At 35.5% G+C, this 12,459-nt stretch overlaps 1 protein-coding gene across 1 annotated transcript; it reads left to right on the plus strand.

The window, feature by feature from the left end:
* Positions 1 to 1,962: 1,962 nt before the first annotated feature.
* Positions 1,963 to 4,934, plus strand: LOC107843522 (subtilisin-like protease SBT3). Its single transcript, XM_016687832.2, has one exon. It carries the CDS (start codon positions 2,436 to 2,438, stop codon positions 4,737 to 4,739), a length of 2,304 nt encoding a protein of 767 aa, XP_016543318.2. The 5' UTR covers positions 1,963 to 2,435; the 3' UTR covers positions 4,740 to 4,934.
* Positions 4,935 to 12,459: the final 7,525 nt, after the last annotated feature.

Consider the following 12,459-nt stretch of genomic DNA (forward strand, 5'->3'; position numbering starts at 1 on the left):
TAGGTTGTTAGTTTGTTTAGTTAGTTGAAATATTTTAGGTTATTTTGAATTTTGAATTTATGTTGATTTTTTTTGTACGTTGGCTATTTAAAACTCTTTTATGCTTAAAAAAAACTATTGAAAGCTGTTGAAAGCTTATTGAAAGCTTATTAAAAGCTATTGAAAGATTTCAATCCATTAAAAGTCATTTTAACCCCTTTTTTTGCTACCCCATTTTTTTTTTTTTAAAAAAAAACCAACATATTCCTCCATTATTGATTGTTATTTTTGGGTTAATTAAATTGTGTATTCAAGAATCAGAACTTCAACAATAAGTTCAAACAACTGAAGTTCAAATTATTTTCTGAAAAATAGAAAAAACAACAAGAAAGAGATGAAGATGGAATTAAGAATCAAGTCCACTGAATTCACAGTGTGTCTTTAAGGAAATTATTCCCCTCAGCCTCAAGTATTCGAGGTTACGGAATATCTTTTCAGGATAAAATGATTCACTTCAGCTGAATAGTGGTACCTCAAATTTGCTGAACTTCGAACACACTCAATGGTAGCAAATCACACTAGAGTTTTTACAAGGAGGAGTATTTAACTTCAAAATTTTGTGCTAATATATGAGGAAAAAAAATAGATATTCATAGGTAAAAGGTGTTGCTTCAGAAAAAAAAACAATGGTTCGTGAAGAGATGTTCAGAACGTTGGACCCATTTGCGGAGCCATATGTGTCCATGTCCAAATGTCGCCGCATGTCATTCTTTCTACAAAACAGAAAGTTGACGTTTGATTTGCGTTGGCATCTGCGGAGTCATATGCATCCACGGATAACCATGTACGCCCGCACATCAGCTTTTCGTCATTCAAACAGTGAATTGAAAGATTTCGTCACTTCAATGTGTGTTTTGATATGCGTCGTCATTCAAACACATTGCTAGAATTGCTGCAATGCTAAAAAGAGCAACTACCAATTGGAGTCCTTTTGCGATTCACTCTTCCATGTGACCACTGTCAACCCTTTGGATAATACTGAAAAACCCATCAAGACCATGGATTACCTCGAGTCCAGGAATGCTACATCATTAGCCATGGGAGTCGACTTCGTTGATCCAAACCGTCCAGTTGATCCAGGCCTGATCCAAACCATGCAGCTCTGTCATAGTTGGCAGCAACTTTACAGCTGTGGTCAGTTGTGGATTGTTGTGAGAGTTGTTTGTACAAATCGACTTGGTGCGCGTACCTAGTCCCTTCATCTACTCTCTCTGAAAAAAAGATCCCTTCGAGAGATAGTTCCTCTTGAATGAGCATTCCTCCTTGAATGATCATTTCAATCATACAACTTTTTTTCTTGTTCCCTTGAGATCTTGATTCCTGTGTTCCCCAGTCCCTCGGCCTGGTCTGTCTAGTCCCTCATCTGGTCTCTTGACAGGTTTGTCCATCAGCAAAACAAAACATAGTATAGTAATAACTATGCATCATTACATATATTAAGATTAAAATAATTTGGTGTCATGCAGAAGCTAACAATAAAATTTTAAATAAGAAATAAATGAAATAACAAAGAAAATATACCAAATGAGACAATAAGTTAAAAGTGATTTGATCAACTGAACTACGTATACATACACCAATAGAACTGAATAAATAGATATACAGAAAAAGAGAGTTTGTGCGAGTACAATTGGGAATTGGGAAAAATGGTTGGGCATGCATACAGTTGGGAAGCGGGAACATCCCAATAAATCCCAATATGGTAGGGCCATTTTCTTAATATGGGGCATACCAATCAATCACAATTTGGAAGGGTCATTTTTGTGGGACACACCCAAACAATCACAATATGGTAGGGACATTTTTTAAAAGTAACTTGAGACTAACACCAACTTGCTGCAAATTCCCAATCCTAGTAGTACTATTTCTTATCTTTAAATAAAAAATGTGTGACTCCAAACAATGACAATCCATAGATATACTTGTCTAGGCTTAAAGAACTTCCTTGAAAAATATGACTCTTTAACAATGCCCATAAATCTTTCCGAAAAGGGAGATATACTGTAGAACAGCTTAAAAGCATTTATGCAAAAATTTATCCGGTGCATGCATTAAAGAAAGAAGAATCGTCTTTTATATACTGTTTGTTACTTAATCATTAGTATTATTTGATATATATTCCAACCTCAATTGATCACTTAAAAATATGGTTTAACATTCTTCCTGTGTAGTGGGTACACAGTAAGCACACAAATTTAGACTAGCAAAAGTCTCCTCAGGCTCACTGACTGAAACATATTATTCTTTTTCAAAGAAACCAGCAAGCCTTAGAGAATGACAGCTAACCAATTGCATTATCTACTTCCCAAAACCAGCCAATTATGGCTGTTTATAAAGGTGAATATTAAAAGGAGGCTCTGCTATAGTGGGAAAACACAAAGTGCAGAAGAAAAACTATGATGGGAGTACCTTTTTTCATGTTTTTATGGTTTATTTTGTGTCTTTCTTTGTTTTTAGGAACCTCAGCAGAGAGGTCAACTTACATTGTCCATTTGGACAAATCTTTTATGCCTAAGATTTTCGCTAGTCACCAAAACTGGCATTCCTCCATTATCGATACCATCAAGGTTGACGCGCCCACTTCGGAAAATGATCACCATTCAGCTCCAAAACTTGTTTATTCTTATGATAATGTGATTCATGGATTCAGTGCTGTTTTGTCTAAAGAAGAGCTTGAATCCCTCGAGAATTCAGCAGGTTTCCTTTCGGCTTATAAAGATAGGACTGTTGAAGCTCACACAACTCACACCTCTGAGTTTCTTAAGCTCAATCCTGCTTCCGGGCTATGGCCGGTTTCTGGTTTTGGTCAAGATGTAATCATCGGTGTACTTGACTCTGGTATCTGGCCAGAATCTGCCAGTTTCAGTGATGATGGATTGCCTGAAATTCCAAAAAGGTGGAAGGGAATTTGCAAGCCAGGAACAGATTTTAGTTCTTCATTATGCAACAGGAAACTCATTGGGGCTAATTATTTCAATAAGGGGATTTTGGCTAGCGATCCTACTGTGAATATTTCAATGAATTCTGCCAGGGATACTAGAGGTCATGGAACACATGTAGCCTCCATTGCTGCGGGTAATTTTGCTAAAGGAGCTTCGTATTTTGGATATGCTAATGGAACAGCAAGAGGTATGGCACCACGAGCTAGGATAGCTGTTTATAAGTTTAGCTTTGAAGAAGGAACTTTCACTTCTGATTTAATTGCTGCTATGGATCAAGCTGTTGCGGATGGTGTTGACATACTGACTATTTCTTATGGGTGGGTAAGAATTCCATTATATCAAGATGCTATTGCGATAGCTTCTTTTGGTGCCATGATGAAGGGTGTCTTGGTCTCTGCTTCAGCTGGAAATAGTGGCCCTGAAATGGGAACATTAAATAATGGAGCCCCTTGGATTTTTACTGTGGCGTCATGCTATACCGATCGATCATTCTATGGGACTTTAACTCTTGGGAATGGCGTAAAGATTACTGGATTTAGCTTGTTTCCCGTGAAAACCATCATCAAAGATCTGCCGGTGCTTTACAATGAAAGTATATCTCCTTGTGATTCATCTAACCCACTATCCCGAATACCTAATGCTGGACGTAGCATTATGATTTGTTATAGCAATGCAGTAGATATAGAGGACCAAATGGTGGCTATCTCTGAATCAAAATTTGGGGGAGCCATCTATATTTCTGATGATCCAGATGCATTGTCATCCAATTTTTTTCCAAATCCTGGAGTTGTGATTAGCACCAAGGAAGGGAAACAAGTGATAGACTATGCAACCAAAAGTGTTAGACCCAAAGCTAGCATCAGTTTCCAGGAAACACATATTGATGTAAAGCCTGCTCCAGTTGTTTCTGGATTTTCCTCGAGAGGCCCCTCGCGAAGCTATCTGCGAGTTGCAAAGCCAGATATTGTGGCACCTGGAGTGCTAATTTTAGCAGCCTGGCCATCGAATGTTTCAGCTGCAGTTATTGGTGTCAATACATTTTTGGATAGTGATTACCGTCTTGAATCAGGTACTTCCATGGCTGCTCCTCACATTGCTGGAATCGCTGCAATGCTTAAAGGAGCACATCCTGATTGGAGTCCTTCAGCTATTCGATCTGCCATGATGACCACTGCCAACCCTTTGGATAATACTGAAAAACCTATCAAGACCACAGATTACCTCGAAACCAAGGATGCTACATCACTGGCTATGGGAGCCGGTCTTGTTGATCCAAATCTTTCAGTTGATCCAGGCCTGATATATGACGCAACTCCACAAGACTATGTGAACCTTCTCTGCTCCATGAATTTCACACAAGATCAATTCAAAACAATTGTTAGATCATTGGATAAACATAACTGTTCAAATCCATCTGACGATATCAATTACCCATCATTTATTGCTCTCTTTAGCCCAAATGGGAACTACACTTGGTTGGAGCAGAAATTCAGGAGGACAGTCACGAATGTTGGAGCAGGTGTAGCTAAATATGTAGCAAAAGTGATAGCACCAAAAAACTCGACAATTTCTATCTCTCCACAAACCTTGGTGTTTGAGAAGAAAAATCAGAAGCAGGACTACACTCTGACCATACGTTACAAAGGCATTGCAGATGATCAAGCACAATCTGGTTCAATCACTTGGGTGGAAGAGAATGGTCATCACACAGTAAGAAGTCCTATAGTTGTAGCTCCAGAGATTGATGCCTGGACCTGAAATGCTGCAATTGACAAAACTGTTGCATTGGTAAGATTGTAACTCTCCAAGAGAGTACTGTTAAAGTAGTATGTCCACTTAACATGATGTTGTTGCAATTGCATGTGTAAGTTTGTAACTCTCCAAGAGAGTACGGTTAAAGTTGAAATTGTCGCAGTTGATTTATCAATAAAGTATGACTTTGTTGCCGTTTAACATTTTTTTCCTACATGAACTAAAATAATCAGATGTTTTAACTCATTAAGTATTTGTTGCAAATAACAGAATAAAGTAGTATACCCTCTTAATGAACTCACGGCAGAATCTATGGCAGCATAAAAGATGCATTGCTAGTACATCTGAAAATCCTAGTCCACTTGTTGTAAAGAGTTCCAGTGTACAAAAGAAAAGATTATTTTGGACCTACATTGGGAAATTAATGGTAATTGTGAATTTTGCGCTTACAATGCAGTATGTTCATGCAAAGAAGTGTTTAATCAACGAGTAAGGAGGAAAGGGCCTTTTCTCTATAGCACTAGAGCATTGACTAAACCTTTTGCATTAGCCAACAAATGATGTGCTAAAAACAATTTACACGAGGAAACTAGAAAATTTAAAGCACCTGAGATGCTCCCCAGTCGCAGACAATTGAGTGTGGCATTCTATGCAATGAAACTATGAGTATAGTTTCTGTGTATTCCCAGACATTTTGAAAGAATCATTACAAGCAGACCTACACCAAAACAGAAAGCCGATTAACTTCTGTTCAATAATATGGGTTGAAGAGGGGAAACATACATCACTGTGTCCTCTAGTAGTATCTTGACAAATTAACATCTGAATTGAAGCTCTGAACTGCGCATCCGACTATTGCAACTCCTAAACCATCCCTCTTCATATTCCCTTCTTCAATTTGAAGAACAGTTGCATAATTTCTATACCAAAACTAAGGATCACAGTAAACACATTAAGGAAATTAGGCACCTGTAGGCTGTAAGTTAGTCAACTTGATCAGCAAGTCTTTGAGTATATTGCATGAGTTGATAAGTATGATCATAGAGAAGAATTTTCTCTTCCACGTTTACGATAGATATTAAAAGGGAAGCCTCACTAGTCATCAAAAGATAGGATTCATTGATCGGTTGTAATGTTCATACAGTTGGCGTTCATACAGTTGGCCTCAAACAAGTGCCACATACTTAGTTCAATAAGTTAAAGGTTTTTCTCCTCGGTATTGGCTTCCGCTTTTTTTTATCTGACTCTTCTCCTTTTTTGCAGCAAACTTCTAAGCACACAAATACGTTCTTTTCTACGTGGATGACCTTATTCTAACTGGCAGCGATAGTGATTTCATCACTGCATTTATTCGTTCTCTTGATCAACAGTTTTCTCTCAAAGATCTTGGTTTCTTAAATTATTTTCTTGGTATTGAAGTATCTCCAACATCAAATGGGATCATTTTATCTCAAAGAAGGTACATTCGTGACTTACTTCATCGAACTAACATGGTTGATGCAAAGCCTATCTCTAGTTCGACTGAACCTGGATCAAGACTTACTCTTTCTGGTGATCCCCTGCCTGATACTTGTTTATACTGTAGTGTTGTTGGTGTACTTCAATATGTTAATATCACTAGGCCAGAAATATCATATGCAGTCAATCGAGTATGCCAATTTATGCAAGCACCCACCACTGCTCATTAGTCAGCTGTCAAATACATACTTCGATATCTAAAAGGATCCATCCATGATGGCCTCTTACTACGTTCTATGTCTGATTCTAGCCTTGTAGCCTTTTTTGATGCTGGTTGGATATCTAACATTGATGATAGTCTCTCCCAACATGGTTTTGCATTATTTTATAGAAGTAACCTGATTAGTTGGTCTTCTCGCAAACAAAAGGTTGTAGCTCGCTCAAGCACTGAAGCTGAGTATTGTGCTTTAGCTTTTGAAAGTACTGAATTAATTTTGGTTCAGCAACTGCTCAGTGAGCTACGTGCTCCTCTCACTTCACCCCCTATTGTCCTTTGTGATAATCTTAGTGCACAATTGTTGTCTCAAAATCCTGTCATCCATCAACGGTCGAAGCATATTCATCTTGATTATCATTTTTTATGGGAGATGGTTGAAGATCAATCGTTAGTGGTTCACTATGTTTCATCTCAAAATCAACTTGTAGATATATTTACTAAAGTAGTTGGCACGAATTGGTTCCTCAATCTTCGATCCAAGCTCATGGTTCGATCACAAACATGATCTTATAGGGGGCTATTAGAGTTTATTTTAAATTTGAATTGTTGTAGCTTTTTCTGTAACAAAATGATTATCTTTCCTGTAAAATAGGCATTAGATAAGACTCTTATAGTTATCTTCAACATGTACAAAATTTGTATAAAAAGAGATGTAACCAGCAGAATAATAAAACAAGCACTTACTTTCAAACCTTCTGGTGTGCTCAACTTTTCTATACTTTAAGAATAAAAATAGTATCTTGAAATCTTGCCAATTTTCTAAGATTGCTAAGCAATCCTTGACAAATTATGGTGTAATCATGACATGCTTTTATCATTGATTAGTAATCATTACTCTAATCTGGTTTTCCCCACACTAACGTACAATTAGAAATAGGATCATAATAGTATACATTGAATTATTTTCTCCTTCAAAGCATTAAGATGCATAAACTATTTTCGTGCCAAAGAATCAAGGGAGAATTTCACACCTGCTCCCTATGAAATTTGTTCCGCTCTCTGCCAATGTTGTTTGCACTTCCGTCTGCACTTCCAGACTTTTTTTAAACTTGCTTGCTCTATCAAAAAATAATGGAACAAAGAGCCCTAATATTTTAAATGTTTCAGTTATTAAGACTATATTTATTTTTATTACGATTCAAACGTCTGAATCTGAATGAAGATCTGAATGATTAAAATGTTGTCTTCAGATCTGAAAATTGAATGGTTAAGACTATTTATTTTTTAATATCTGAATATGAAAAATTTATTTATTTACATAAATATTAAAAAATCTAACCTAAATAAAAAATTATTATATATAAGAAAATAATTTGATTTAATACAGTAAAATTATTATTTGATTGAAAAAAATATTTATTTTTGTTAGTGATAATAGAGATGGTTTGTAATGGTGGTGGTAATGATTGATGTTAGTGATTAGTAATGTTGGTGGTGATAGTCGTGATGGTAGAAATGTTTGGTATTGTAGTGATTGTTATAATGGTGACGATTGATAGTGGTGGTAGTAGTGATGTGAAGTTGGTTGATGTTAGTAGTTTGAAGTGTTGATTGTGATAGTTTAAAAATGAACGCATGATGATTGACGATGTGTTGGTGGTAGTTAGAGATTATTGAGTAGTCTATTACTTAAAGTATTAAGAGCAAAACAGACTTTGTATATAAAATCAAAATAGTTAGTTAAAGTGTTAGTTATAGGTAATAAGTTAATAACTACCTTGTGTATAAATTTACAAGATGATTGCATTGTACGTACCTTTTTTTTTTTTTTTATCATTCTATCAATAAAAAATAACTCTCTTCTAATCTCTTCTTTTTCTTTTTCTTTTTTTTTTTCCTTTATTCCTTCATCAAATTCTCTGAATCTTAACATGGTATAGAGCACGCGATGCTTTAATTCTTCTTCTACTCAAACTCTTCAATGATTCTTGTATTCGATAAGGTCTCTTGAAAGAGTCAACAATGGGAGAAACTAAAAATTTGGGACAAACATCTATTTTCGATTGAACTGATGAGAATCTTGGAATTGGAGTTACTAATGAAGCTACCCATCCACTGTATTTGGCTCACGAAGACACAAGTGATATATCGTTGATTTTATTCGAATTGGTGGGCACTGAAAACTATGGATTATGGTCAAGATGAATGATAATAACACTATTAGGTTGCAACAAACTAGGAATTGTAGATAGGTCATAGAAAAAAGAAATGTTTCATAAAAAATATGGTAATCAATGGGAACGTTGCAATGTGATTGTTCTTTCGTGGTTGATGAACTCAGTAGCTCAAAATTTTATTGGGTGACTTACGCTTCAAGTGCACACTCAATTTGGAAAGATCTTTGAGTTGATAAAATCGATGGATCCCATTCCTTCAATGTTCACAGAGTGTTGGAACTTTAATCCAAGGTACTCTGTCAATTCCTATTAATTACACAAAGCTGAAGGATTTATGGGATGAATATGAAACATTAATTCCCTTATCTGGTTGCAACTGTAATAAGTCTAAGGATTTCTTGAGTCATTTGCTAAGAAAAAAGTTATATCAATTTCTTATGAGCCTTAATGATTCATATCATCAAGAAAGAAGCCAGATCTTGCTCATGATCCTGTAGTTCATAGTTAATCGAGCATATGCAATGTTAGTTAGTGATGAAAATTAGAAGAGTATGACTGCTGCTAATTCTGGAATTCTTGGTGCATCTCCTAGTGTTGATTCAGGAAATTATCCTAGTATTAATTCAGGAAGTTATGAATCAATTTCCTTATACAGTGCTAGAACAAGTAATTCTCAAAAATTCAAGAAGAACTATAATTTACAATGTGATTTTTGCAAGTTAAAGAGGCACACCAGGGAAAATTGGTGGGTATCCTAATGACTCAAGGTTCAAGAAAAAAGGGGGAGCTTTTAATGGTTACACTCCTCGATCTATTGCTTACAACGCACTTGCTGAAAATCCAGTCAAGAATTGTGGAATTCCTGAGTTTACTTCTGGTGAAAGGGGATAGTAAAGTTCACAAGCTTCAACTTCTCAGGGTCCTAATACAAGTTCAAAGTCTAGTGGAACTCAGATGCCTTGTTTCTTTACTCCAGATCAATATGCTCAAATTCTAAATTTGCTGAATGAACCTCAATCTACTTCAATAACTAACACTGCATGTATGACTAATGCCTTACTAGCTATTAATAGTCTTAATACATGGATTGTAGACACAGGAGCTACAAACCATATGACAGCTGATGAAAGCCTGCCAATAGATACTGTTAAATTAGATAGTAATGAGCAGAGAAAAGTTTTTCTACCTACTGGTGATATTGCATATGTCACTCATATTGGATCTAGTATAACATCTAGAGGACAAAAACTTAATAATGTGCTGTACATTCCAAAGTTTAAATTCAATCTTCTATCTGTATCTCGACTAACAAAGGCCTTATAGTGTTTATTTGCTTTCTTTCCTAACTTCTTTATCTTTTAGGATCTCTATAATGGGAAGGTGGAAGCGATTGGTAGAGAAAAAGATGGGTTATATCTCGTATCTTCAAGCTCTGGAAGCACAATAAAGGATTCACGTTCACTAGTTGCTAAAAATTCTGTGAACTCTACTAAAATCTCTATAAAATCTATTAATAAAACCAAAATCAATCTTGAATTGTGGCATAAGAGTCTTGGTCGTCCATCATCTAAAGTTTTGCATAAACTATTTCCTTCTACTTTTGATAATTGTAGTAGCATTGTCAAAATTGTTTTGTTTGTCCCTGTGCTAAACAAGTAAGGTTACCATTTCCTGCAAGAAGTATAAAGAGTACTAGGTGCTTTGAATTGTTACATCTTGATGTATGGGGACCTTACAATATGACAACATATGGCAATTAAAACTTTTTGACAATTGTTGATGATTTTTCTAAAACGACTTGGCTATTTTTACTTAAGCTCAAATCTGATGTGTGTGTGTACTTAAACAGTTCTTGTCTTTTGGTTTAACTCAATTTGAGAAAAAGGTTAAGATCATTAGATCAGATAATGGAACTAAATTTGTCAACTCTGTATGTGCTGCTATGTTTGAACAAATTGGTATCTTAAACCAAATATCTTGTGCTTACACTCCTCAGCAAAATGGTGTTGCTGAGAGGAAGAACAAACATATATTGGAGGTCTGTAGAGCAATCAGATTTCAGGGACATATTCTAACAAGATACTGGGGTCACTATATTCTTACGGTTGCATAGCTAATAAATCGAATTTCTTCCTCAATGCTCAACTATAAATATCCTTATAATATATTATACAAAGTTCCTCCTTCACTTAAACATCTTAGAACTTTAGGATGTTTATGCTTTGCCAAGACAATAAATGAATTAGGTAAACTTAAATCTAAATCTATTACTGTTTTGCATATGAGCTATTCAAACACTCAAAAGGGGTATATGATATTTCACCTATCTAATCACATATTTTTTGTCAATAGAGATGTTGAATTTAGAGAAGAAGTATTTCCTTTCCAGTCTGTTGAGAAGAATAAGCAACTTCCTTTCTTAGATGTTTTCTCCTATCAAATTCCACTTTACAATTATGAAGTACTAGATTCAATAAGTGTCGATCAAACTGGTGATCCAGCCACATCAATTTATTTAAATCCTCAGATACCTGCTGCTACATCTTAGCTGCCTCTATTTACAAGTGACAATTTAACATCTATTCCAACGGACTCCAGGAAATCTTTAAGAACTAAAGCACCACCACTTTGGATGAAAGACTTTGTCTTTACTAAAGAAAAGTCAAAAACTCCTTACAATTTAGCAAATGACATATCCTACAATCACGTACCTACCTCTTATCACTCTATTATTGCTGCTAGCTTTTAAAAAACTGAACCCTCATCCTACAAAGAGTCTATACAAGATCCAAGGTGGATAGATTCTATGAAGGAAGAGATACAAGCCTTGGCTAATAACAACACTTGGGAAGTAGTATCACTACCAGAAGGGGAGAGATCAATTGGATACAAATAGGTGTATAAAATAAAGTATAAATATACTTGTGAAATAGAGATATTTAAGGCAAGATTGTTAGCCAAAGGTTACAACCAACAAGAAGGTATTGACTATGAGGAAATCTTCTCTCCGGTAGTCAAAATGGTGACTATAAGATCAATTTTATTTATTATTGCTATTATACATTGGCACATCCATCAAATGGATCTGTACAATGCCTTTCTTCAAAGAGACCTAGAAGATGAAATATATATGGATCTTCTTAAAATATTTAAGAGCCAGGGGGAGAAGAGATCAGTGTGCATGCTTCTTAAATCCTTGTATGGGCTTAAACAAGCTCCAAGACAGTGGAATACAAAACTTATGGAAGTAGTTATTCAACTTGGATTTATCCAAAGTCAACATGATCTCTCCTTATTCATAAAGAGATCGGGAAGTGAATTATTGATTGTTATTATCTATGTTGATGACATGTTGGTTACAAGTAGAAACTTAAAACTGACAGAAGAAACAAAGACGGATTCACATAAAGCATTTAAAATAAAAGACCTTGAAAAGTTAAGGTATTTTCTAGGGATTGAATTTTCTAGGTCTAAAGCTAGAATGTTGATGCATCAAAGGAAATACACTGTGGAATTAATTGCTGAGCTTGGTGTAGGTGCTGAAAAACCAGTTGATACTCCTCTTGAAATGAATGCAAAATGACAACCAAAGAACTAAGTGTATGATAGATAAGATAAGCTCAAGACAGGGGGAGGATGAAAATCCTTTGGCAGATGTCAACATGTATAAAAAAATCATTTGAAAGTTATTGTACTTTACCACAAAAAGACCATATATAGCTTATGGTGTGTGTTAGAGTACGTGCCCTATTGATCAATGACTTTAATGTAAGAGTTTCCTATGGATGGAATGGGTTGTCTGACGTGTTCCAAGGAAGCAGTAAAACAGAAAGTAAATAAGACAATGATTTTTACGTGGAAAACACCTTTTTTA

This window comes from Capsicum annuum, chromosome 10, assembly GCF_002878395.1.
Source record: "Capsicum annuum cultivar UCD-10X-F1 chromosome 10, UCD10Xv1.1, whole genome shotgun sequence".
Taxonomy (NCBI): domain Eukaryota; kingdom Viridiplantae; phylum Streptophyta; class Magnoliopsida; order Solanales; family Solanaceae; genus Capsicum; species Capsicum annuum.